The sequence below is a fragment of the Oryctolagus cuniculus genome, chromosome 5, assembly GCF_964237555.1.
Source record: "Oryctolagus cuniculus chromosome 5, mOryCun1.1, whole genome shotgun sequence".
Classification (NCBI taxonomy): domain Eukaryota; kingdom Metazoa; phylum Chordata; class Mammalia; order Lagomorpha; family Leporidae; genus Oryctolagus; species Oryctolagus cuniculus.
The window spans coordinates 85,000,115-85,025,581 of NC_091436.1; the positions used below are offsets into that span (position 1 = coordinate 85,000,115).

At 39.7% G+C, this 25,467-nt stretch overlaps 2 protein-coding genes across 6 annotated transcripts in view; one reads left to right on the top strand and one right to left on the bottom strand.

Annotated features, from left to right (window-relative positions):
• RARS2 (arginyl-tRNA synthetase 2, mitochondrial) overlaps nucleotides 1-25,467 on the top strand; it is an 88,985-nt gene that overhangs the window by 45,286 nt on the left and 18,232 nt on the right. The window contains exons 9-20 of one of the 3 annotated variants that reach the window (XM_070073798.1): nucleotides 3,526-3,684; nucleotides 4,565-4,671; nucleotides 8,390-8,485; nucleotides 11,108-11,168; nucleotides 13,870-13,946; nucleotides 14,734-14,858; nucleotides 15,671-15,738; nucleotides 15,818-15,927; nucleotides 16,325-16,420; nucleotides 17,696-17,770; nucleotides 18,548-18,611; nucleotides 19,039-19,110. In XM_070073798.1, coding sequence (XP_069929899.1) covers nucleotides 3,526-3,684; nucleotides 4,565-4,671; nucleotides 8,390-8,485; nucleotides 11,108-11,168; nucleotides 13,870-13,946; nucleotides 14,734-14,858; nucleotides 15,671-15,738; nucleotides 15,818-15,927; nucleotides 16,325-16,420; nucleotides 17,696-17,770; nucleotides 18,548-18,611; nucleotides 19,039-19,110 — 1,110 coding nt within the window. Of the gene's footprint in view, nucleotides 1-3,525; nucleotides 3,685-4,564; nucleotides 4,672-8,389; nucleotides 8,486-11,107; nucleotides 11,169-13,869; nucleotides 13,947-14,733; nucleotides 14,859-15,670; nucleotides 15,739-15,817; nucleotides 15,928-16,324; nucleotides 16,421-17,695; nucleotides 17,771-17,796; nucleotides 17,860-18,547; nucleotides 18,612-19,038; nucleotides 19,155-25,467 lie in introns of those variants that run through there. The other 2 variants (XM_070073799.1, XM_070073801.1) reach the window with 2 other exon arrangements.
• The window catches only part of SLC35A1 (solute carrier family 35 member A1), a 45,591-nt gene continuing 41,778 nt past the window's right edge, over nucleotides 21,655-25,467 (bottom strand). For all 3 annotated transcript variants that reach the window (XM_002714566.5, XM_070073803.1, XM_070073802.1), the window contains one exon: nucleotides 21,655-22,566. In XM_002714566.5, coding sequence (XP_002714612.1) covers nucleotides 22,439-22,566 — 128 coding nt within the window. In that variant the 3' untranslated portion in view covers nucleotides 21,655-22,438. The remainder of the gene's footprint in view (nucleotides 22,567-25,467) is intronic.

The window sequence follows — 25,467 nt, forward strand, 5'->3', positions numbered from 1 at the left end:
AATGGCTTTTATAGACAGGAGGCAAGTAAGGTGCACTCACCTTGCTTTTTGTTCATAGAAGAGCACTCATTCTTCCTACTTCCCTTGCTTGTAGCAAAGTCTAAAATGGCCGCCTCCAGGTTAATGTGTTTTTAAACTAGTTTTTGCAGATCTGGTTTTCAAAATTAAAGTGGATTATAACTTTTAGTGTAAATGAGAATTTTTTTCCATTTTTTTGGAACCCAGTGCAAATGTTAGTAAAGGAAATATTTTATTGCTAAAGCTGATTTTATCAGTTAAAAGATGTCTTTGATGCCCTGCCGTGTCTGAGATAGTGTAGTTGGTGATCTCAGATAGCATAGCTGGTTATCATCTTCAGACATTCAAAAAGTCAGGGATGCTGATTCTCAGCCTGAAGTCTTTAAGTGTATTAGTAAATAATGTTTGCACTGGCTGGTGAGAAGTGAAACTTCAGAACAATCTGAAAAAAAATTTTTTTTTTGAAAGAGTTACACAGGGAGAAGAGGAGAAGGAGGGGAGGGGTGCTTGCATCCACTGGTTCATTCCCCAGATGGCTACAATGGCCAGAGCTGTGCCAGTCTGAAGCCGGGAGCTTTCTCCGGGTCTCCCACACAGGTGTAGGAGCCCAAGGACCTGGGCCATCTTCTGCTGCTGTCCCAGGCCATACCAGAGATCTGGATTGGAAGTGGAGCAGACAGGTCTCGAACCAGCGCCCATGTGGGATGCCTGCACTGCAGGCGATGACCTTTTCCGCTGCACACAGCACTGGCCCCCATAATAGACATTTAAATGATTGGCTATTGGGATTTAAAAGTCCTAAATTAAAAAAATAAAATAAACTCTTTCCTCTTCTGGAAATAAGGACATTTTTTGCATGTTTACTATACATTGTGTATGTGTATGTGCATTTGTGCATAAGTATGTGAGAGAATCACAAACCAATTGTGGATGTATATGTGTCTTTACTCTTGTCAGATGAACTGTGAAGCAGTTGTCAGAGGTAGATCACTTAAAAGTCAGGAAGTTTGCATTGTTTTATTTTACCCCCTCTATTTTCCCTTACTTTACCAAAATCTTTCTCTAGCTGGCAATGTATACTTTATTCTGGACTTACTAAGATTAACTCATGGAAAACAATTTTTTATGATATATGACAGTCACCCCAAGATCAACTTCTTGCTAGTGGCTCACTTTTAAGACTCGCAGGATGCAGCATATCATCATATTTGGGACTGTGATTTATTACAGTGAAAATACAGAAAGCAAATTAGCGATGAGAAAGGCACATGGGTTGAAGTACAGAGGAAATGAGTCCCAAGCTTCCAAGGGTCCTTTCCCACTAGAATCACACAGGATGTACTTAATTCTTCGGGAAACAAATTATAATAACACATGTGAAATGTTTTCTACGGGGGAAACTTGTTGCATACTCCCTTGTCCAAGGTGGGATTGATCATGTTGTACCCTCAGCCTAGCACATCCTGAGTTCCAGAGTTCCAGAAGGAAAACAGGTGGTGAAACAGTTTATGTGTAGTGAGCCACTTTTATCAGTTAAGTTGGTAGAAATATTCTCAAACTTGAAGTTTCCACATGCCAGCTGCTAGCCAATCTTGGGAGCAAGACATTTTAAAGATAGCAGTCTCAGACCTTCTGTGATAATTTTTCTGAACTTTGTGACTTAAATAGGAAAAACAGTTACGTAATTTTAACCTTTACTTAGAAACATTTATTCAAATCTGCCATTCCAGTAATTAACATAAACCACCTATTAAGATGAGACATTTTTTGGCCGGCGCTGCAGCTCACTAGGCTAATCCTCCGCCTGCGGTGCCAGCACTCTGGTTCTAGTCCCAGTTGGGGCGCCAGATTCTGTCCCGGTTGCTCCTCTTCCAGTCCAGCTCTCTGCTGTGGCCCGGGAGTGCAGTGGAGGATGGCCCAAGTCCTTGGGCCCTGCACCTGCATGGGAGACCAGGAGGAAGCACCTGACTCCTGGCTTTGGATTGGCGCAGCTCACCCGCCGCAATGCGCCAGCCATAGCAGCCACTTGGGGGGTGAACCAATGGAAAAGGAAGACCTTTCTCTCTGTCTTTCTCTCTCACTGTCTAACTCTGCCTGTCAAAAAAAATAAAAATTAAAAAAAAAAAGATGAGATTTTTTACCTTGAGAGAGACATTTAATGCATTGTCAACTTTGTTAGAAGTATCTAGTTTGTATAAGCCTTAAAATCATTGTTTCTACCCAAATGCTACTACCAAGACATTTTGATGTTCCTGCTATAAGAGTTGAGAAGCCTCATTTCTTTTTAGTAGTTTACTTACCAATTTCTTTTGCTTTTTTGCTACTTTAGTAGCTTTCTAGAAATAATATGATAGTGAACTTGTCAGTCATTTCTCAACCTAGAAGTGAGTTACAACTTTTAAGTAAACTCTTTGTAGTTCACATGCATAACATCAATACTACTTAAACTATTATATTAAGATTTTAATATCATTTATTAACTTTGTACTTTGAAAGCTAGAAGGTGGTTAAAACTTCATTGGAACACAGAATCTGAGAGCTGGAAGAGTAAGTCCTTAATAAGGCATTGACTTCTGCTCCAGTGATTGGATGGGTGAAGAACTAAACCAGCCAAGACAGGTGGTGCTAAAAACATGCTGGAAGTGGGTGCTCCACACAATTTTTTTTCCTGTTTAATGGGCATGTAATAGTTGTACATATTTTGGGAGTACTACCTGATAACTCAATACATTTATGCAATATGAGTATCAAATCAAAGCAATTAGCGTTTCCTTCTCTATTATTTTCTTTATATTGGGCCTTTAAATTTTTCTAGTTCTTAATTTATTCTTCCTATCTAACTATTTTGATCTACACAGTTCCTAGGAATCCATGCTGGAGTATAATTTATCTTCACAAAAAGTCCTGTTTACTTTTTACCAAGATCCTGTGCTTCACTGGTCTTTCAGTTTTGGAGAACAGTTGAAAATCTTTGATTAAGCCGACTCCTAAATCATGTTCTGCCCCTTTCTTGGCCAAATTGAGCCATCCCATTTCTTCAGCCCTTCTCACAGAAATTGGAAGAATACTTTGTCACTTTGAACAAAATTAGAAGAAATACAAGCTTAGTCAACCTAGGCATCTATGAACTTAGATGAGAAGAAAAAAAAATTAAACTTTATTTTGACTAACCTTTATCAGAAATTTTCTTCTGTTACTATATCACACGTTTACATTCCTTAAAAATATTTAGTTTGTATGCACAAGGATTATTGCAAGGTAAACTCTTCCTTTGTAATCCTGTATATTTAATTGTATGCACTTCTAAACTTGAGGGGAGGGCTGCAGACAATAGGCTTTACTACAGGCATGTGGCAAAGGTGAGGGAAAAAAGCAACCACTCTGGTGAGGCCACTTAGGTAACTTGTAAATGAGAAAGCTCAGGATTGTGCTTCGTTTTCTTCTTTTCCTTATTGAAGATAACATTGGCTATAAGTGTACTTCATTTAATTACTGTTATACTTTTAGGTTTATGTACAAGTTAATAAAGAAGCAGCAGATGATAAAAGTGTAGCAAAATCAGCACAGGAGTTCTTCCAGAGATTGGAACTGGGTGATGCACAAGCACTTTCACTGTGGCAAAAATTTCGGGACTTGAGTATTGAAGAGTACATCAGAATTTACAAGGTAATCTATCTGTGATTCTCCTTTCTGCTCTCCACTGCATGGTAAAGCCACTGCTTCAGCTCATGTTTTAAGAGTAGATTTCTGGTTGAATAGAAAACTGGAACTCAAATATTGCTCTTTGATCAGAAAGTTAAAGTTGCAAAATAATCCTGAAGTGGTATCTCACCTCTGAATATTTCATTTCGGTCTGGCTTTCATCTTCTCTCTTCTCTCATTCCTTCCTTAATGTGATGAGAATTCATTCATTCATTTAATAAACACTTTGGAGGGAGGGGTACAACAATGAATAAGAGGTAAAACTCCTTGCTGTCATGGACCTTACAGGAGACAAAACAAATTAAAGAAAATGAAACAAGAAACATATGCAGTCTATTATATGGTGGTAGATGGAGGTGAGATGAGGAGATATGGAGAGATGAGGTGTGCACTATCAGTAGGACGAGGAGTGTTTTGATAAAGAAGTCGTGTGGCTAGAGGAAGTAAGCAAGATGAAGCACAGAAGGAAGGAAATGGAGGTGATTGTAGTGTCAAGCTCATTGTAGGCCATTCTCAGAGAGGGTTGTCCGGTATAGTTTTCCACTATAAGTGAGTGTTCTGCATCTGTGCTGTCCAGTATGGTAGTCGCAGGGTATATGTGTTATTGAGCACTTGAGGTATGAGTAGTATGACTGGGAAACTAAAGAGTTGCATGTACCATGTGATTCCCATATTCATATTCATTTCACTAACAGTTCTATATAGCATACTACTGATGTGAGCAAAGGAGTGACTTGATCTAATTTTTCCTGTTTGTGACAGATAGTGAACCACCATCCTTAATTTTGTCTTAGTTAAATCTCATCCTAACATTTTGTAAAATTTTGTCTCTGAACCCTTCTAGCGTCTAGATGTCTACTTCGATGAATATTCGGGAGAATCATTTTATCGTGAAAAATCTCGGGAAATCTTAAAGTTGCTGGACAGTAAAGGACTCCTAAAGAAAACAGTGTATGGTCAAATTACTGTTTGTTGCTTTAGTTTGTTGTTCTTTGAAATTAATATTGATGTATTATTTCAGTAAGAACAACAGAATCTGGTGAGCAGCTTTCCAGGTGTCTTTCTTAGTGCTTTTTGCTGTTCAAAGCACCTTTCCCCATGTGATCTTGCTTACTTAGCAAAAGGCTAATAAGATTGGGAGAAAGGATGTTATCTGTACTTTATACAGGAAAGAACTGAAGCTTAGAAAATGCAAGTGACTTTACTAAAGTCACACACCTGATAATGGTATAACTGGAAGAAGGAACTAGAACCTATTTCTGTCTCAACCATACCCTTTATAAAAAATCCTTTTAAAGAAAAGATTTAAGGCAGCTTATGAAGACAGGATAAAAGCTCTTTAAAAAGTATAATGAAGAAATCAGGAAGTAGGGTCAGGAAAAGTAAAATGAAGTTAGAGATGATAGATGAGGTTACTGCATCCACTTATGTAGATTTCTTTTTTTTTATTGTTTTTAAAGGAGAAATAACAAATTGAATTATATTTATGGTGTGCTACATTATGTTTTCAATATGTATCATGGAATGTTTAAATCAAGGTAACATGTCCATCACCTCATCTAGGTACCTATACTATATATTATTTATTTATTTATTTATTTATTGACAGGCAGAGTGGATAGTGAGAGAGAGAGACAGAGAGAAAGGTCTTCCTTTGCTGTTGGTTCACCCTCCAATGGCCGCTGCGGCCGGTGCGCTGCGGCCGGTGCACCGTGCTGATCTGAAGCCAGGAGCCAGGTGCTTCTCCTGGTCTCCCATGGGGTGCAGGGCCCAAGCACTTGGGCCATCCTCCACTGCACTCCCGGGCCACAGCAGAGAGCTGGCCTGGAAGAGGGGCAACCGGGACTAGAACCCGGTGTGCCGGCGCCGCAAGGCAGAGGATTAGCCTATTGAGCCGCGGCGCCGGCCTTGTACTATATATTATAACTAGTTATAGTCACAATGTAAATTTATAGAACTTATTCCTCCTATCTTAGTGAAATTTTGTGCCCTTTAATTATTTTCTCCCTATTCTCCACTTTTGGTAACCACCATTATACTCTGTTTCTCTAGAACAATTTTTAAATTTCCGGAAAAAAAAGTTATTTATTTGAAAGGCATAGTGACAGAGACATCTTGCATCTGCTGGGTCACTACCCAGATGGACAGCCAAGTCTGAACCAGGGCAAAGACAGAAGCCAAAAACTCCATTCTGGTCTTCCACATGGGTGGCAGTGGCCCAAGCACTTGGACCATCTTCTGCTGCCTTCCCAAATGCATTAACAGGAAGCTGGACCAGAAGTAGAGTAGGTGTGACTCTATCCAGCACTCCAGTATGGTTTACCAATAGTATGGGTTGCCAACATTGCAAACTGCAGCTTAATCCACCACATTACAATACCAGCCTTGAGAACAGTTTTTTAGATTCTACATATAAATGAGATTCTTTTTCTGTGTCTGGCTAATTCACTCAGCATAATGGCCTCCAGGTTCATCCATGTTGTCGCAGATAATGGATTTCCTTTTTGTGTTTTAAGGCTGAAGTATTTATACTCTTTTATCCACTCATCCATCGATGAACACTTGATTCTATTCTGTATGTTGGCCATTGTTGAGTAATGCTGGGATGAACATGGCAGGTCAGGTATCTTTTCTACATACTGACTAAATTTCCTTTTGTTATATATTCAGTAGTGAGATTGCTAGGTCATATGGTAAATCTGTTTTTAATTCTTTGGGGAACCTTTGTTCTGTTTTCTGTAATTTTGCTAGTATCTGTGCTCTTTATTCTATTTGATTGGTCTGTATGTCTTTTTGTGCCAATACCTTCATTGTTTTGATTCGTTTAGCTTTGTAGTAGAATTTGAGACCAAATAGTGTGGTACATCCAGCTTTGTTCTTTTTATTCCAGATTGCTTTTGCTGGGGAAGGTCTATAGCCCAGCTGTTAAAGTCACTGGTCTGTTTAGGACTCCTTACTCCATATTTGAGTACCTGAGTTTGATGCCCTTCTCCACCATTGACTCCAGCTTCCTGCTAATGTACACCCTAAGAAACAGCAGGAGAATGTCTCAAATAATTAGGTCCCAGACCCTCACCTGGGAGACCTGGATTGAGTGGCTCCTAGCTTTGTCTCTGGCTGGGAACTTTTGCAAGCATTTGGAGAGTGAGCCAGCAGATGAAGAGTTTACCCTCTCCCTTTCCCTCTCAAATACAATTTTAAAAATTAAAAAAAAAAAGATTGCTTTTACTGTTTGGAGTCTTTTATGGTTCCGTATGAATTTGAGGAATGTGTTTTCTGTTTCTGTAAAAAAAATATTGTTGAGAATGGGCATTGTTGTATGGTAGATTACATGGCTGACACCTGTATCTTAGAGTCCTGGGATCAAGTCCCACTTTCACTTCGAGTCCTGCAGCAGATATTGTCTCAAGCACTTGGACTCCTGCTGCCTGTGTGGGAGACAGGAATGGAGTGCCTGGCTCCAGGCTTTGGCTTGGTCCAGCCAGGCCTGGCTGCTATGGGCATTTAAGAAGTGAATTAGCAGATGGTAGTTGGATTTCTCTCTCTCTCTTTCTGTCACTCTGCCTTTCAAATGAATAAGTAAACATTAACAAAACACGTTGTTGGAATTTTGATAGGGACTATATTGAATATGTGGATCACTTGGAGTATGGACATTTTTATGACATTCTTCCAATCCATAAACACGCGAAGTTTTTCTATTCACTTGTGCATTTGTGTTTGATTTCTTTCATATTTTATAGTTTTTGGTTTATAGATCTTTAACTTTCTTAAGTTTGTTCCTAAGTATTTTAATTTTTTAATGTTACTATAAGTGGGATTGTTTTTCTTTATTTCTTTCTTAGATAGTTCATTGTTCCTACAGAGAAAAGCTAGTTATTCTTGTATGTTGGTTTTGTATCCTACAATTTTATTAAATTCATTTATTCTGATAATTTTTTGTTAGACCATTCTCTGTTGCCTGCAGACTGTTTCATCTCTTCCTTTCCAATGCAGAAGACTTTCATTACTTTTTTGCTTGCCTATTTTACATTTTAGCTTTCTGTCAGCTTAAGAAAAATAGTCCCAGTCATAGAAGTCCAAGCAGCCATAATATAGAAGCAAACTAGTTGCTTAGAAGTATCACTTTTCATAACACCAAAGCCAGATTTCTCCTCTCATCATTATAGAGAGGACTTGGAAAATATGATTAATAATATCCTCAGTTAAATCTTTTTAGGAAAATTTTTAGACTGTCCTATATCCCAGTTTTTGGCAAAGCTAGAAAGATAATAACAAAATTCTATGGTTATAATACTCAAGAGTATATTTTCTAGCACGTTATAATAGCTTGTATTAGAAGAGGAATCTGATATTTCTTGGTTAAGCTGCAGTTGCAATCTCATTTTCCAACTGAGTATATTAAAGATTTTATCTGAGCACCTTATCCAGAGCTACAGATGAGAAAGAGAATAACCAACTGTTAGTTAAAACATCCCCACTTCTTAATAGATTCTCAGTCATATCTCTTCTTTGTTTTTTTTCCCATTGTTGTCTATAGAGTGAATAGACACTTATTAGTTGGGTAATGTGACTAGCTTCTAGTTTGCCAAACATAATGTTATGGAAGTTACACTTTTAAAGTCTTAATTTATTATGCTGCTTCAGAGTGATCTGTTTACATTTCTAGAAAAGGAACTGCTGTAGTGGATCTCTCTGGGAACAGTGACCCCTCTTCAATTTGTACTGTAATGCGAAGTGATGGGACTTCTCTTTATGCAACCAGGTTTGTAGGTGCTGTTGTTGGGATGTACATATGTCTTCAAGTTCTTTGTCTTATGGTTAATGTCAAGGCAACCATTTTATCTCTAAAACTGTTATCAGATCCTAGTTGTAAGTTCTAAATCTGTTGCTTTCACATTCAAAAACTATTTATTGGGTTTCTCTCTGTTGTAAAGATTTAACGTGAAGGTACTTTAAAACATTTTTGGGGGCCAGTGTTGTGGCATAGGGGGTAAAGCTACCACCTGCAACACCAGCATCTCATATGGGCACCGGTTCCTGTCCTGGCTGCTCCGCTTCCAGTCCAGCTCCCTGCTAATGGCCTGTAAAAAGCTGTGGAAGATGGCTCAAGTGTTTGGGTCCTTGTCACCCATGTAGGAGACGTATGAAGCTCCTGGCTTTGGCCTGGCCCAGCCCTTGCTGTTGCAGCCATCTAGGGAATGGACCAGCAGATGGAAGATCTGTCTCTCCCTCCCTCTCACTCTCTAACTCTGACTTTTAAACAAATAAATCTTTAAAACATACACACACATTATTGGAAAAATGGAATTAAAATATAATTTTATTTGGGAGGCAAAAATATTTTGAAATGTATGCATAATTTTTTTCATAATACATGTTTTCTATAAAGTTTTTGAGGTTCCCTTGGATCATCAGAAAAGTGACAAAAAATTTTATGTCTAGTTAAGCATCGTAAGATTTCCAAAGCTATATATTGCTTTACAAACTATAAAACAGCAGAGGTACTTATGTTTTAGAATTGCATGTTTGGCAGGAATCTACACAAAAAGGAGATATTAGCTCAGTGGTTCTTCACACTATAAATACCATCTTACATGCACATACCAGGCCTCATGATAATTTTGGTGAATAGGCTAGGGAAGAAGTAAGCCATGTCACTTTTTATTTTTTTCACCATTTTCATAACTGACCCTTATGGGAAGGAGCAGTCTCTGTTAATCAGCAAGAAGTAGGCTTAGCAAGCATACTTATTTGTGGGGTAAGGCTAACAGGAAGAAGATAGAACAAGAAAAAAGACACGCAAGCCAACATGACCTTACCTAAGCACTGCGGGCAAACGGCTCTGGTGTCTTCCAGGCCAATTTTATGTTAGCTCACAAAACACTTTCATAACATAGATAATGTAATGGTACTTTATTGTTGCCATTAACTACCATCATTTGTTCCAATTTCAAACAACCAATCAAGTCTCTTACCTGCCCCTTAGAAAATTCCTTTTATTTTTTGATTTTTGCTTTAGCAGTTCCATGCAGTTGAAGTCAAGAAGAACATATATATACAAGGTACATAATTTACATAATATATATTATATCTAGCAGAGAATACTGAACACAGCATGCAGTTTGAGGCTGGAGACCTGGATTTCTTTGCTTCTGACATCATGACCATCACTTAATTCTCTGGGCCCTGGTTCCCCACTCTGTATATGAGAAACCCGGACTAAATGACCTGGCATTTATTTTTTCAGGCTTTCAAATTCAGTTTCTACAAACTCAACCTAGAACTTTTCCTTAGATTGTTCTCTTTTGTTCTTTCAGGCTTACTGTCAAAAAAAAAAACCAAGAAATATATCACCAGTGTGGTTTTTTGTTTTTGTTTTTTTAAAGATTTATTTATTTTACTTGAAAGTCATAGTCACACAGATAGAGGAGAGGCAGAGAGAGAGAGGTCTTGCATCCGATGGTTCACTCCCCAATTGGCCGCAATGGCTGGAGCTGCACCAATCTGAAGCAAGGAGCTTCTTCTGGGTCTCCCATGTGGGTGCAGGGGCCCAAGGACTTGGACCATATTCTGCTTTCCCAGGCCATAGCAGAGAGCTGGATCAGAAGTGAACAGCCGGGACTCAAACTGGCATCCATATGGGATGCCGGCATTGGACGTGGAGGCTTATTACCCTTCTATGCCACAATGCTGGCCCCCTATGACATACTATTACCCAAAATTATAAACTTCATTATTTTTATAATTCTTGGCTTGATATTTTATAGTTTATTGTTTATTTTTCATTATTTATACTATGTACAAACCAGGCATTTTGTACTTAATAGGCGATAAAAATCAGTAAAATTTTCATTAAAGAATTTTATGGTCTTTTAAAATGCTTGAGAAGGTATTGCTGTGACAGGCCCAAGACTTTGAAAAATTTTAATAGTATTAAAAGGAAAGTCGTTAAAAGATGCTTGTTTATCTGCTGCTTTACCTGTATTTTAAGAATGTCCCTCAAGAGAATGTATTACAGAGAAGTAACAGTTAGGTAATTGTTTTCAGTAGAGACTTCATTAATCATAAAACATTTACCTACATGACAGTTTACCCAGAGCTGTTTTAGTTATTGTCACCATTGTCCTAGAACTTTTATTTATATTTAGTTTTTAATTTAGTTTTTATTTCCTTTTCCTATGCCTTTTTATTATTGTTTTCCCAAGACTATTTTGTTATTTTGTATCAAAGGATGATAATGTCGTTATGCAAGTGTGGATGGGATACCCCAGGCTATGCAGTAGTGGGAGTTCTTAATTAGAAAAGTCTCATTGCTACTAAATAAATGAAACAAATTATTACCCAGATCTCCTCAGTAACTCTTGATTTATGGCCTTTTCTTCAGAGATCTTGCAGCTGCCATAGATCGAATGGACAAGTATAATTTTGATACAATGATTTATGTGGTAAGTAATCACAATAAAGAAAAGAGTAAAATCCTTATCTCATGAAAACTACAGATTGAAATTGGGTGCCATGTTGAAAATTACAGAAAAGTAATCATGTCAGACTACAGAGAGAATTCAGCATCAAGTGTATTAAAGTTGGCAACCTCTACAAAATTTTTAATTTATAAATATAAAAGCTCAGATTGCTTTAGAAGGAAAAAATATTACTCAAATTGAGGAAATGATTATGTGAAATTAATATGTACAGTTTGCTATAATGTGATTGTTTTTAAAGTTTTTAGAATTCAGAGACTTTGAAAATTCATGGAAAAACAGAATTACAAGATGTTTATTTTGTTGCAATAAGTTTTGAAATCCATGCATAGGAAGGGGTCATAAATGTGTATTATGAAAAATTACATGCATGTTTTTAAAATTTTGCACCAAAATATCCTTTAATTCTTTTTTTTTTTTTTTGAAAGACAATAGCCGGCGCCGTGGCTCAATAGGCTAATCCTCCGCCTTGTGGCGCCAGCACACCAGATTCTAGTCCCGGTCGGGGCGCCGGATTTTGTCCTGGTTGCCCCTCTTCCAGGCCAGCTCTCTGCTATGGCCCGGGAGTGAAGTGGAGGATGGCCCAAGTCTTTGGGCCCTGCACCTGCATGGGAGACCAGGGGAAGCACCTGGCTCCTGGCTTCGGATCAGCGCGATGTGCCGGCTGCAGCGCACCGGCCGCGGCGGCCATTGGAGGGTGAACCAACAGTAAAGGAAGACCTTCTCTCTGTCTCTCTCTCTCACTATCCACTCTGCCTGTCAAAAAAAAGAAAGGCAAAGTGACAGAGGGAGAGAGGCAGAGTAAAAGATTGTCCATTCTCTGGTTTACTCCCCAAATGACCACAACTGCTGGGGTGAACCAGGCCAAAGCCAAGAGCCCAGAACTCCGTCCAGGTCTCCCACATGGGTGGCAGGTGCCTAGCACTTGGACCACCATTCACTGCTTCCCCAGCCACATTAGCAGGGAACCTACATTCCAATACCAGGTGCTGGCATTACAGGCAGTGGTTTAACCCAGTGTTCCACAATGCTGCTCCCCAACCTCCTCCACAAACACACACACACACATTTCTCATTTTAAAATGCCCGTGTAGTTTGGTTCACAGTAAGTTTCAAAGTAGTATATAGCACAGTGTTTGTTTGTTTTTTAAGATTTATTTTATTTATTTGAAAGCCAATTACAGAGAAAGGTAGAGCCAGAGAGAGAGGTCCTCCATTCAGTGGTTCACTTCCCAAATGACTGCAATGGCCAGAGCTGAGCTGATCTGAAGTCAGGAGCTTCTTCTGGGTCTCCCACGCTGGTGCAGGGTTCCAAGCACTTGGGCCATCTTTTGCTGCTTTCCCAGGCCATTGCCAGGAACTGGATTGAAAGTGGAGCAGCTGGGACTTGAACCAGTACCCATATGGGATGCCAGGGCTTGGGGCTTTAACCTGCTATGCCATAGCGCTGTCCCCCTAGTACAGTGTTTTTGTGTGGCCTTCACCTAGCTTCCTCCAGATGTTTCTTACATATACATAATACTTTATGAATACCAGGAAATTGACATTGGTGGGTGTCTTATTGATATTTCACCAGTATTTACATGCACTCTTGTGTGGATGTGAATGTTTGTGTGGGAGTGGTTTGGTGAAATTTTATCACATGTATAGATTTGTGTGACTACACCCACATTCAGACTACAGAACTTTTCCATCACAAAATAATCTCCGGCATGGCCAACCCCATAATAATTCAACCTTGTTCCCAACCCTGACCTTGGCAACCACTGGTGTATTCTGTATCACGCTGGTTTTGTCACTTTGATGGAATCACACAGTATATATATAGCCTTTTGAGATTGACTTGTTTTACTCAGCATGTGATTGCCTTTGAGATCCATCCAAAGTAGTGTATATGTCAAGTTTTTTCCTTTTATTGTTGAGGTATTCCAGTCTATTCTCTGCTTTCCTTTTCATGTACAACTTCGCTTTTCACTACAAAGTTGTCATCAAATGTTAAAATTTAGTTTTAGGTTTCTTGGAGGTAAGGGTCGTAATACCTGAGAGGGAAGGAATTTAGATAGAGTATTTAGAAGGTTCAAGTTCATATTTCCTCCTTAACTGGAAGGCTGAGGCTCTTATTTCCCTGTGTGGTGTAGCACACAGATTAGATAGTCTTCTAGTAGCATCTTCTTTGTGTGTTGATTTAAAATATATTCACTGAGACTGGTGTTGTGACCTAACAGGTTAAGCAACCACCTACAGTGCTGGCGTCCCATATGGGTGCTAGTTTGAATCCTGACTACTCCATTTTGGATACAACTCCCTGCTGATAATGCACCTGAGAAACCAGCATAGGATGACCCAAGACCTTGGGCCCCTGCACCCCTGTGGGAGACTTGGATGAAGCTTCTGGCTCCTGCCTTTGGCTTGGGCCAGCCCTGGTCGTTATGACCATTTGGAGAGTGAACCATCAGATGGAAGACTGCTCTGTATCTCTCCCTGTTTCTCTAACTCTGCCTTTCAAATAAATAAATCTTTAAAAAATAAATACATAAATAAGTAAAATGTATGCATTGACAATGACTAGTCTGTTAAAGCTCTGTAAATTTGACTCAGGTCCAAATTATTTTTTGTAGATTAACTTTTCACTGTTCTTTTGTTTCAAATATGTTTTCTCCCCAAGACAGATAAAGGACAAAAAAAGCATTTTCAGCAAGTGTTTCAGATGCTGAAGATCATGGGATATGACTGGGTAGAAAGGTAAAGTCTCCATGGTTCTTAATTGCCTGCTCAGGGTCACTAAAGTTTTGTTAGGTCAACCAAGCTTGAAAAGGTACATAGACAGATTTGCATTCACACTTCAATTCCTTGCTTCAAGATGTTAATGTGGAAAAAAGGTTTCATTTTTGCATTACTTTGTGTCCTGGTTATTTTAACTTGTAGCTCATGAACACTTAATAAATGTATTGTTATTGGACATCTGCTGTCAGTGTCCTGACAGAATTCTCCATTCCAATATTCATCTTCTCCTGTAGGCCACTAACTTAATCACACGGTAGTGATTATCTCTATCAATTGAAGCTGCGTATTTAACATCCTTTGTTCTGGACAATAGATCACATCCTGTTTCACTTTGTTAATTTTTTAAACTCCACTGTGAGGGTTGAAGTTGAGACTGCTTTCTGCCAGGTATCATTAGATAAGTTCATCACCAGTCTTTTTTTCTTTCTAGCTTTCTTTTCTTCTTTTAATATTTATTTATTTATTTGAAAGAGCAAGAGAGAGAGAGGGAAATATTTTTTGGTGGTTCACTCCCCAAATGTTCACAATAGCCAGATCTGGACCAGGCTGAAGCCAGTAGCCAGGAACTCCTTCCTGGACAACTGTGTGAGTGGTAGGGGCCCAAGCACTTGGACCATCTTTCCCAGGCATTTTAGCAGGAAGCTGGATCAGAAGCAGAGTAGCCAGGACTTAAACCAGCACTCCAGTGTGGGATGCTAATGTCTGAAGAAGTGGCTCAGTCCATCAAATGTCCATTCTCTTTCAGGTGCCAGCATGTGCCCTTTGGAGTCGTGCAGGGAATGAAGACTCGAAGAGGAGATGTCACTTTTCTGGAAGATGTATTAAATGAGATTCAATTACGGATGCTACAGAACATGGCTTCTATTAAAAGTGAATTTTCTTTGTTGTTAAAATCATAACTTTTATGCTGCTTTTACGTTTTGCTGTTTGAAGAGTCAGAACTTTTTAGACTTGCTGCTCAGGAGAGTTGTCCTTTTCAATAATTTGAGTGGTACAAGCCTGGACTGCTTTTCATGGACACCTTTAACATCATTCCATTGCCTAAGTCATTATACAAAATTTCTACATTATAAATTAGACACAAGTCATAAGTCCTTATGGCTTTATCAGCTATTTCTACTATCTTACAAGAGAGAAATAAACTGAGGCTGGCGCTATAGTGTAGCAGGTAGAGCTGCCTGTAGTGCCAGCATCCCATATGGGCACTAGTTTGAGTCCTGGCTGCTCCACTTCCAATCCAGATCTCTGGTAATGCACCTGGAAGAGCAGCAGAGGACGGCCCAAGTTCTTGAGTCCCTGAACCCATGTGGGAGACCCAGAAGATGCTCCTAGCCCAGCTGCGGTCATTGCAGCCATTTGAAGAAGGAACTAGTGGATGGAAAACCTCCCTCTCTTTCTCGCTCGCTCTCTCCCTCTACCTCCCTCCCTCCCTCTACCTCTGTCTAACCCTGCCTTTCAAATAAGTTTTTTTAAAAAAACTATTAATTCTTCCTCTTTAATTTCTGCAGGGAAGATGTCATTATCAGGGTAACCTAGCCTAAAATAGAAAGATAAGTACCCTCTGTGAACCTGCTTGTTGTTGATTATCAGCAGACATTCTCAGCAGATTTTATCTCCGGGTCCTTCCTTGATTCTGGCCCAGGGTCTTGGGGGTTAAAGATAGCTGTCTCTGTCTTTTTCAGCAACTAAAAAACTTGAGAACCCACAGGAGACTGCAGAGAAGGTCGGGCTGGCTGCGCTCATTATTCAGGTCTGTTAATTCTTCCTGTGAGAGCCCTGTGTCTGGTACTAGGACAAATCCTGAAGCTAAAGATTTCCTGTCACTTTAGGACTTCCGCAGTGCGCTGCTATCTGACTACCAGTTCAGCTGGGATCGTATTTTCCAGAGTCGTGGGGACACGGGAGTCTTCCTGCAGTACACACACGCCCGACTGCACAGGTGAGAGGTGGCCACAGGACAGTGTGTGCTGCCCTGTCCTTCCCCAGGCTGGGGAGCGGTGACTTAGGAGCAGGCTGCTTTCTGGGCTTTTCCAACAGCTGCTGTTCAAAACTACTTAAAATACAATGGGCCATCTGTTGTTGGTTTTTAAAAATATTATTTAGTAAGCACCTATGTTCTTAAAGTAATCCTGCCAGAGTGTACTGTTAACAGATTTAAGGAAAATGGAGGCATTAGCTCCCACAATGTTAGCATCAGAGTTTAGAACATTGAGTACACCAAGACTGTTTTGTGAGGTAATGTTTATCACTTGCAGCTGTGCGCCCTTGAATGCTATATTTAATTTTTGTGGGTTTTTTTTTCTTTTCTTTTCTTTTTTTTTTTTTTTTGATAACAGTTTGGAAGAGACCTTTGGATGTGGTTATCTGAATGACTTCAACACTGCTTGTTTACAAGAGCCCCAGTCTGTTTCAATTCTCCAGCATCTTCTCAGGTAAGACAGGTGTCTAGTATTATCAAGTCCACTTCCGCTTATTGAATTGACTGTTGGGATTTTTGCTGACCATGAGAGTCAGCACACCAGTGGCTGCCTAATTCTTCCTGCCTGTATACTTTAGGTAAAGGTATGCCCCCAAAACAGTTACCTGCCTATGGAGGGTATGAATAAAGCCAGTGCTCAAGGTCCATCTTTGAATATTAAAAATACTATCACTGCTGCACTAGCACAGATGGCTAGCATGCTCTAGCCCATAGTCTGAGAATGTAAAGCTGGACAGAAACATAACCTATTGCTTTTGGAAAATATCTTCTCATCCTTGTGAAAAGTTAAGAAAAAGGTCCACCTTTGTCTAGCTTCCCAGAAGACCCTAAGTCCTTCATTTGCCTCTGGCGTTCAGCTCACAGTTTAAATGCATGGGTCTATCCAGTCAAGAGACCACAGCTTTTATGTCTTACACATGGTGTTGGTGAAGCCAGACTTGGCACTAGATGGTTTCTAGAAGCGATGGAGGTAGTTTTGACAAAGGTACTTGCTCTGATTGCCACACAGAAGACAATGTTTTTTTCTCTGAGATCAGAAAACTTTATTCACATGTACCTAATCTGTAAGGAAAATAACACAATCTGGTTTTCTTAGCCTCAAGGGTAGCTCTGATGGTTTATAGATTACATTCCTAAACATGGCTGGAGGCTTTTCACATTCACCTTGTGTATTTAGAAGATTTATTTGTTCATTTTATTTGAAAAGCAGAGTTACAAAGAAGGGCAAAAGACAAGAATTGCTTTTTCCTTCTATTAATTCACTCATCAGATAGCCACAACAGCCAGGGCTGCGCCAAGCTGAAGCCACTCCATCCTGGTCTCCCACATGGTAGGAGCCCACGCCCTATCATCTGCTGCTCTCCCAGGCGCATTAGCAGGGAGCTGGATTGGAAGTGGAGCAGCTGGGACTTGAACCTGCACTCTTATAGGATGCCAGCGTTTGCCCCTCACATTCACTTTTCACATTCACTTTAACAGTCATGATTTAATCATTTGCTCTGGAGTAGGCCTAAGGGATATCAAGATGATTTAGAAAGTTCCTACCATTAAGGAATTTGTAAGAAGAAATAAATGTGCCTTTGCCTTCAAATGTACAGTCTTTTTTCACATGCCTCATAATGATGTCAAATCAATCTTCTATCTAAGATGTTTTTAACCTTTAATGTCTTAGCTTCATGTAATATGTGCAGCCTTCCCCTGCCAGCTGCTCCTGTCATCTTTCTTGTAGGTTTGACGAGGTGCTGTATAGATCATCTCAGGACCTTCAACCCAGACACATTGTCAGTTACCTTCTAACTCTAAGGTACTTTATAATTGTTCTATTTGCAGGTGTTTAGACATTTGAGACCTTCTGATCAGACATAGGATCTTTCTTTCATCTGAAGTTTTCCTGTAAGCAAATCTCTTCACCTAAACATTGATGTGTTTTAAATATAGGAACCCTTTCTTCATTTTTATAAATTTGTGACTAATGTTTATTTAGTGTAACACTGAGATATGTCAGACATGTAGCTCATATATTATACTTGAACTGGTAACGGCATTCATTGACTGTACATATGTATTATGATAGTGAACCTGAGACAGGGCCAGTGCTCTGCCCAGTCTTGAGACTCAGAGAGGGCTTCTGTGCTTGCTGTGATCCCTAAAGAAAAGGTGCTCTGAAGAAGAGTGACCGGTGTGTGCAGCATGGATCAGTACCATCGTCTGTATGCTACCACCTCACTCTATAGATGGGGAAGAGCCATACTGTCTTATACTGCTAATTTTAAAGGCTGCTTAACTAAGAAAAAGCTAAAAGGAATCTCTTCTATTTGTAAAACTAACAATGTAATTATAATTTTAATAACCTGCTACTTGGTAGTAAGAAAACCAAGAACAAGATCTAAAGCTTGAGTGTAGTGTGTTTTACTTTATCCATCATAGAGAAGCAGTGAATTCCAATCTCAGCACTACAAATCTGGTTACCTTCTTCAACAGTTCCTGGTTTTTATATATTTTAACTTGGGAGTCAGATATGTAGCTCATATATTACAAGGGGAATCTACTGCTGATCCTCATCTCTCTCTTCCCATTTCAGTCATCTTGCAGCTGTGGCACACAAAACACTGCACATAAAAGACAGTCCTCCCGAAGTGGCGGGGGTAAGTTATGTTGATTATCTCCTGTAGAACCCACAGTGTGTTCAGACTAGTATTGCTAAGTCAGTCTTGTAAATTTTTCTAAAATAATATTGTTGTTGAACTGTAGTACACTTATTGACTTGGGTAATAATTAGATTTAGACTGCAATAATCAATGTTGATATACTTCCCAAAAATACTAAACTATGAAGCACATCTTCCTACATTAAATGTTGTAGTATTGAGTTAGTTCCACTTATATTATATACTGATACTGTCACACTCCTAGTGATAGCTAGAATTTCTTTACCTTTAGTAAATCTAGGGCACATTAAGATATTGTCCTGTGTTGAATTAGAAGAAAATTAAAATTACTTTAAAAATCATTTTTTAAAGTTATACTTAGCCTATCATCGAATTGAACATTTTAATCATTGTTTATTTTGTAGGCCAGACTTCATCTTTTCAAAGCTGTCCGTTCTGTTTTAGCCAATGGAATGAAGCTTCTTGGAATCACACCTGTATGTAGAATGTAATTTCTTATTAAAATGGCTTTTAATGCTAAGTCACTTCGAGTCACCTATTCTTACATGCCTTGCTGTTCAGAATAGAATTTATACTCATTTTTGCCAAAATATTTATTTTATTAAATGTGACTTGTCAACTTGAATATTCAATCTTTATCCTTTAAGAAAAAAGTCTTCTGGGTTCCCTCATAGTCAGTAGGTACTTAGACGTTTATAGAAAACTCAACATTGTGGTGTCTTTAAGATTTAGAAGGATGTCATCTTACCAGAAACTGGTTTTTTTCCTAAGTTTATTTATTGACTTATTTGAAAGAGTTACATGGCTGGTGCCGCGGCTCAATAGGCTAATCCTCCGCCTGCGGCGCTGGCACACCGGGTTCTAGTCCCAGTAGGGGCACCAGATTCTGTCCCGGTCGCTCCTCTTCCAGTCCAGCTCTCTGCTGTGGCCTGGGAGTGCAGTGGAGGTTGGCCCAAGTCCTTGGGCCCTGCACCCGCATGGGAAACCAGGAGGAAGCACCTGGCTTCTGGCTTCGGATCAGCGCAGTGCGCCACCCGCAGCGGCCATTGGAGGGTGAACCAACAGAAAAGGAAGACCTTTCTCTCTCTCTCACTGTCCACTCTGCCTGTCAAAAAAAAAAAAAAAAGAGTTACAGAGGGAGAGAGAAAGAGAGATTTTCCATCTGCTGGTTTACTCTTCAAATGGCCACAGTGACCAGGGCTGGGCCGGGTCAAGCCAGGAGCTTCTTCCATGGGTGCAGGGGCCCAGGCATTTAGGCCATCCTCCACTGCTTTCTCAGGCACATCAGCAGGGAGCTGGATTGGCAGTGGAACAGCCAGGACTCGAACTGGCATCCTTATGGGATCCTGGCACTATAGATGGTGGCTTAACCCAGCACAAAACACAGCACCAGCTCCTAGAAACTATTCTTACAACTGGGATGATGAGATATTTTCATCAAATAATTTGTGAGGGGGAAAATTTTTTCTATTTTAATTGTGGCTGGTTCTAATTAAATATAAATAAATCAAACATAACCATCAGGGTGGGCACTTAATCTAGCAGTTAAGACACTGTTTAAGACACCCACATCCTATATTGGTGTACCTGTTTATGTCCCTGCTTCACTCCCGGTTCCAGTCTCCTTCCAATGCGGAGGGTAATATGGCTAAAGAAGGTGGATCTCTGCCATCCATGTGGGAAACCTGGATTGAGTTACCATCTCCTGATTTCTGCCTGGCCCAGACCTGCTGTCACAAGGCTTTGGGCAGTAAACAAGCAGATAGGAGCTCCATCATCTCTCTGCCTCTGAGAAGAAAAATAAGCATATTTGTTTAATATAGCTGACAAATACTCCCAGAAAAACAGACCCATGCTTACCTTTTAGTAGGATATAGGTATCTTAACTGTGTAAACTCAAGAACTGAATACATTTGAATAGACATTGTATGAGGATACTTTAAAAAGTTCATAGAAAATTTCATTAAAATGTTTATTTTCATGAGATTTCAAACCCATGCAGTTTTTCACAATATGTATTTCTATGAACTGTTTAAAAGACTCCCTCATATAAGGTTCTTTTTATAAAATGTAGTATATTTAATTAAGCCATAATTTGAAATGGAGACTAATGACAGTCTGTTTTTACAAATAGAGAAGCATGAATCAAAGATTCTCTAGTTAGAATGAATTCTTTTATACTGGCAAGAATGATTTGCCTTCATGGTCTCAGAAAAGACTCATCCATGCAGTCTAAATTTTAAGTGAATTAGCTTCCAGATATATTTTCTATTTAATTTTATTTCTATATTTATTGTTAAAATTCCCTTAGCACAAACCAGCCATGGAATAAAAATGTACAGCAGAAACATGCTTTCCATGTTCAGTAAGCCTCTACTTCTCTGAGAAACGTTCCCCCTTTGAGATCAACGGTAGCCTCCTGCGTATAATTAAGTATAATACCAGGACAATAATAATAGAGCCAGGACTTCAGAAAAACAACCCTTGAAAAGACTGTTCATGAATTCCTTCAAACTAGTGCCCTTTTTTTTTTTTTTAAGATTTATTTATTTTATTTGAAAGTCAGAGTTACACAGAGAGATGGCAGAGAGAGAGGTCTTCCGTCTGCTCGTTCACTCCCCAGTTGGCCACAATGGCCGGAGCTACGCTGATCCGAAAGCAGGAGCCAGGAGCTTCTTCCAGGTCTCCCATGCGGGTGCAAGGGCCCAAGGACTTGGGCCATCTTCTACTGCTTTCCCAGGCCATAGCAGACAGCTGGATTGGAAGTGGAGCAGCTGAGTCTCAAACCATCGCCCATATGGGATGCCAGTGCTTCAGGCTGGGGTGTTAACCCGCTGTGCCACAGTGCCAGCCCCAAACTAGTGCCCTTAATTGTGATCTAAATTCCATCTTTTGGTTACAGCTTGGCAGAGTTGATTTTAAGTGGTACTTGCAACCAAAGAAAATATTATGGTTTAAGTTATGTTTTTGCACTGACTTACTGGTCTATTACCATATAAAAAGTGATTAAACAGACTAAATACAAATAAATTAATTTTATTGCTGAATTTTCCATTGACATTATAGAAATATTTTTAAAAACACTGCAATCACACAAATTATTTGAGAGTCCAACAATTAACATTACTTTATAAAAAAAAAAGTACAAAAGTGACATTAGAAATTTTTTTTGAAAAAAAGTGTATCTTCTAACGGCAAAGAAACAGGAACCAGACAATGAATGGCACAAATATAGGATTAAAGGAGTACCCAGTCGCCACCCAGAGATCATTGTCTGAGCTATGAAATAGATTCCACTTGAGGAGTTACACATTCTGTTTGTTTCTGAACTACCTGTCTTGTTTTTGCCTTTTTCTTATAAAAAAAGAGTTAGGGCTTTACTGCTGCTAGGACAAATTCACTCTGAATTTTGGAGAACTTTGAGGGGTTGTCCTTCTCCCCTGGTACCTGAAAAAGGGAACAGTTAGTACAGAAATGGCTTTGGCACTTCAACCTTTAAACATTGTCCCAAACCTAGTTATTTGAATATTGTAGCCTCACATGATTTTCTTAAATACCGTGTCATCTCCATATTTTTATGTACATCATATATATACAATAAAATTCCTTCATTTTAAAATACAACTTGACCCCATTTGGCCCAGATTAAATCTCTGTATTAGCAATTCCCTGTGACAGCTTGTTTCTTGATTCTTATGCCATGTGGTTGATTTTGTTGTTTTTATTTGTTTAAGCTTCCTTCTGGGATTGACTTAAGGCTCTAGTATAATGCAAACAGTTTAGTCATCTTTCTTCAGGCTCAATTCACACACCAATGATTCTTTCTTTTGAAGCTGTTTCTCCTTGTTGGATTGATGTAGTGTCTTGTCTGGGTAGTCCATACAAATAGATGGAAACACATACAAGAATGGTGCCCAGAGTAAAAGTAAGTGCTGAAAAGAAAGAACACACATACACACATTTGCCTTTTATACTCTGTAACAACAATCATTTGGAAATTCTGACATTTTATTCATGAGTTTTTACTGTCACATCATAAGGGAAATACACAGGGTGGTAAGGATGAAATGCTCATCCATTCTAGCAAAAGAAGAAAAGGTAAAATGAAGGGACTGATGAACACTGATTATGACTACACTTCTCTAGAACACCAGTTTGCCAGTTTCTGACTAATTAACAAAAGCGCAGTGACTTCTACATAAAACATACACATTCAAAAGAATTCTATAAACATAAAAGGAAATACAGTGGGATGTGTTTAGAATACAAGAGCAAAATTCAGAATTAGGTGACCAGTTACTCAAAACAGTAAGAACTTCAGAATAGGAGATAAAGTGGTGATTCCCCATTTAAAAAAAAATGTTTCGTGTTAGCCTTTTCTCTTACCTCTTTTTCGTCTTAATCAAGAAACCGAATTACAATTGTTCAAACCTGACAAGTCACATTTAAATGGTAATATCAAAACTATATTAAAAATGGAACCATATAACCATATTCTATATGGATTACAATAATGTAATCTTAACAGCTTTAAAAAATGGCATGCAGAGAAATGACATCAAACTATGATTTAAGTTTTCTAATAACTCAAAAAGCCTAGCTGTGGCTCACTTGGCTAATCCTCCGCCTGCAGCGCTGGCACCCTGGGTTCTAGTCCCAGTTGCTTCTCTTCCAGTCCAGCTCTCTGCTGTGGCCCGGGAGTGCAGTGGAGGATGGCCCAAGTGCTTGGGCCCTGCACCCACATGGGAGACCAGGAGAAGCACCTGGCTCCTGGCTTCAGATCAGCAAAGCGCGCCAACCGTAGCAGCCATTAGGGGAGTGAACCAATGGAAGGAAGACCTTTCTCTCTCACTAACTCTGCCTGTCAAAAAATAAAAATAAATAAAAAAGCCTAGCTTTGCCTTCAGAAACAGGAGAGAGGTATCTTCCTTACTTTTAAATAGTTATTTGAAAGGTTGCTAAGACATTGTAATTGACCATCAGTAAGACAGAACATTGATCAAAAACACTGTATATGCTATTACCAAATACTCCTCAGGACTGGAGGCCTAAGGACTGAACATAAGGATGAATCAGAACTACAATTTAAGAGAAGCATCTAGAAAGTAGAGCAAAATGGAAGCTGAGTATCTTCTCAAAGAGACCAATTTGAATGGCAATTTACCCACCAAGCCACCTTTTCAAGAGCTCAGAAAGTGAAGTGAAAGACCACAGAGCCTAGATTTAGTATAAAGAGGTAAGTCACAATGAAGAAGGAAGGAGCTGCCTGTTGCCCCTTCCCCAGAATGGAGGAAAGAGGAATTAAGTCCAGAACATAGATCTTAAACCTACAACCAAGTCAGAACCTGCTGACTGAGCTTTCAGACCCTACCTAGCAAGGCAGCCTAGGGACCTCCCCCAACATCCAATAGAGAGTGGAGCAAAACTCCCAACTTTGTACAGTAGAGCAGGAAGGTGAGGTGAGTTCAGGGCTCTGGGATGAAGCTCAGTGCCAGACCTGCTGTGGTAAGCCCCAGTATCAGATAGTCTAAAGGCCCCTATCCTCCAGCTACTCACTGCAGACAGAGCCTCTGCATCTGCCTGGACACCCGGCTGAGACTTACATCCTACTGGGATGGACTACTTTTAGCCCATATCACTGTGAACCTTGTGTGGGCCTAGCATGCATCCCCGAGGCTATGCAGGGGCCCAGTGACTTTGAGATACAGAGCACCATATCTTCGTCTCAGCCTGGGAAGCCAAAGCATTGCCTTCACCGACCTCACCTAGCCTCAGCGAGAGAATTCAAAATAATGATTATAGGGGCCAGTGCCATGGCTCACTTGGTTAATCCTCTGCCTTTGGCGCCGGCATCCCACATGGGCACCAGGTTCTAGTCCTGGTTGCTCCTCTTCCAGTCCAGCTCTCTGTTGTGGCCCAGGAAGGTAGCAGAGGATGGCCCAAGTACTTGGGCCCCTGCACCTGCATGGGAGACCAGAAGGAATCACCTGGCTCCTGGTTTTGGACTGGCACAGTGCTGGCTATGGCAACCATCTGGGGGGGGTGAACCAATGGAAGGAAGACCTTCCGCTCACTGTCTAACTCTACTTCTCAAAAAAAATAATAATGATTATAGCAGTGCTGCAAGAGACACAACAGAAGACAGCTTAATAAAATTAGGAAAATAATGCATGGTATAAATGAGAAACTCAGCAAAGACAGAGATCTTGGAAATGAAGTCAGTAACTGTTTAATGAACACAGCTGAAAACTTCAACAAGAGGCTGGGTCAAACAGAAGAAAGAATATGTGGACTTGAAAACAGGTCTTAATGAAATATCCAAGCCAGACAGAGGAAAAAAAAATTCTAAGACCATCATGAAAAAAAGTTTAGAATTATGGGGATCTCTGAAAAAGAGATGAATAATGATACTGAAAACCTATTTAAAGAAAAATACATTAAAATACAGTAGATCCATAGAAGCCCAAATAGTCATGAAAAGATTGTCACTATGACACATTAAACTCTAAGGAGTACAACAAAAGGAGAATTCTGAAATCAAATCAAATTGAAGATGACACAGTTCTAAATATGGAAAACCCTAAAGACAAGGCCGTTGTAGCACCATGGGGTTAAGCCACTGACACCCCATTTTGGAGTGCTAGTTCTAGTCCCAAACTACTTCTTCCACTCCAGCTTCCTGCTAATGTACCTGGGAAGGCAGCAGAAGATGGCCCAAGTGCCTGGGTGCTTGCCATCTATGTCGGACACCAGGATGCAGTTCTGATTCCTGGCATCATCCTGTACCAGATCTGGCTGTTGTAGCCAATTTGGGAGATGAACCAGTAGATGTA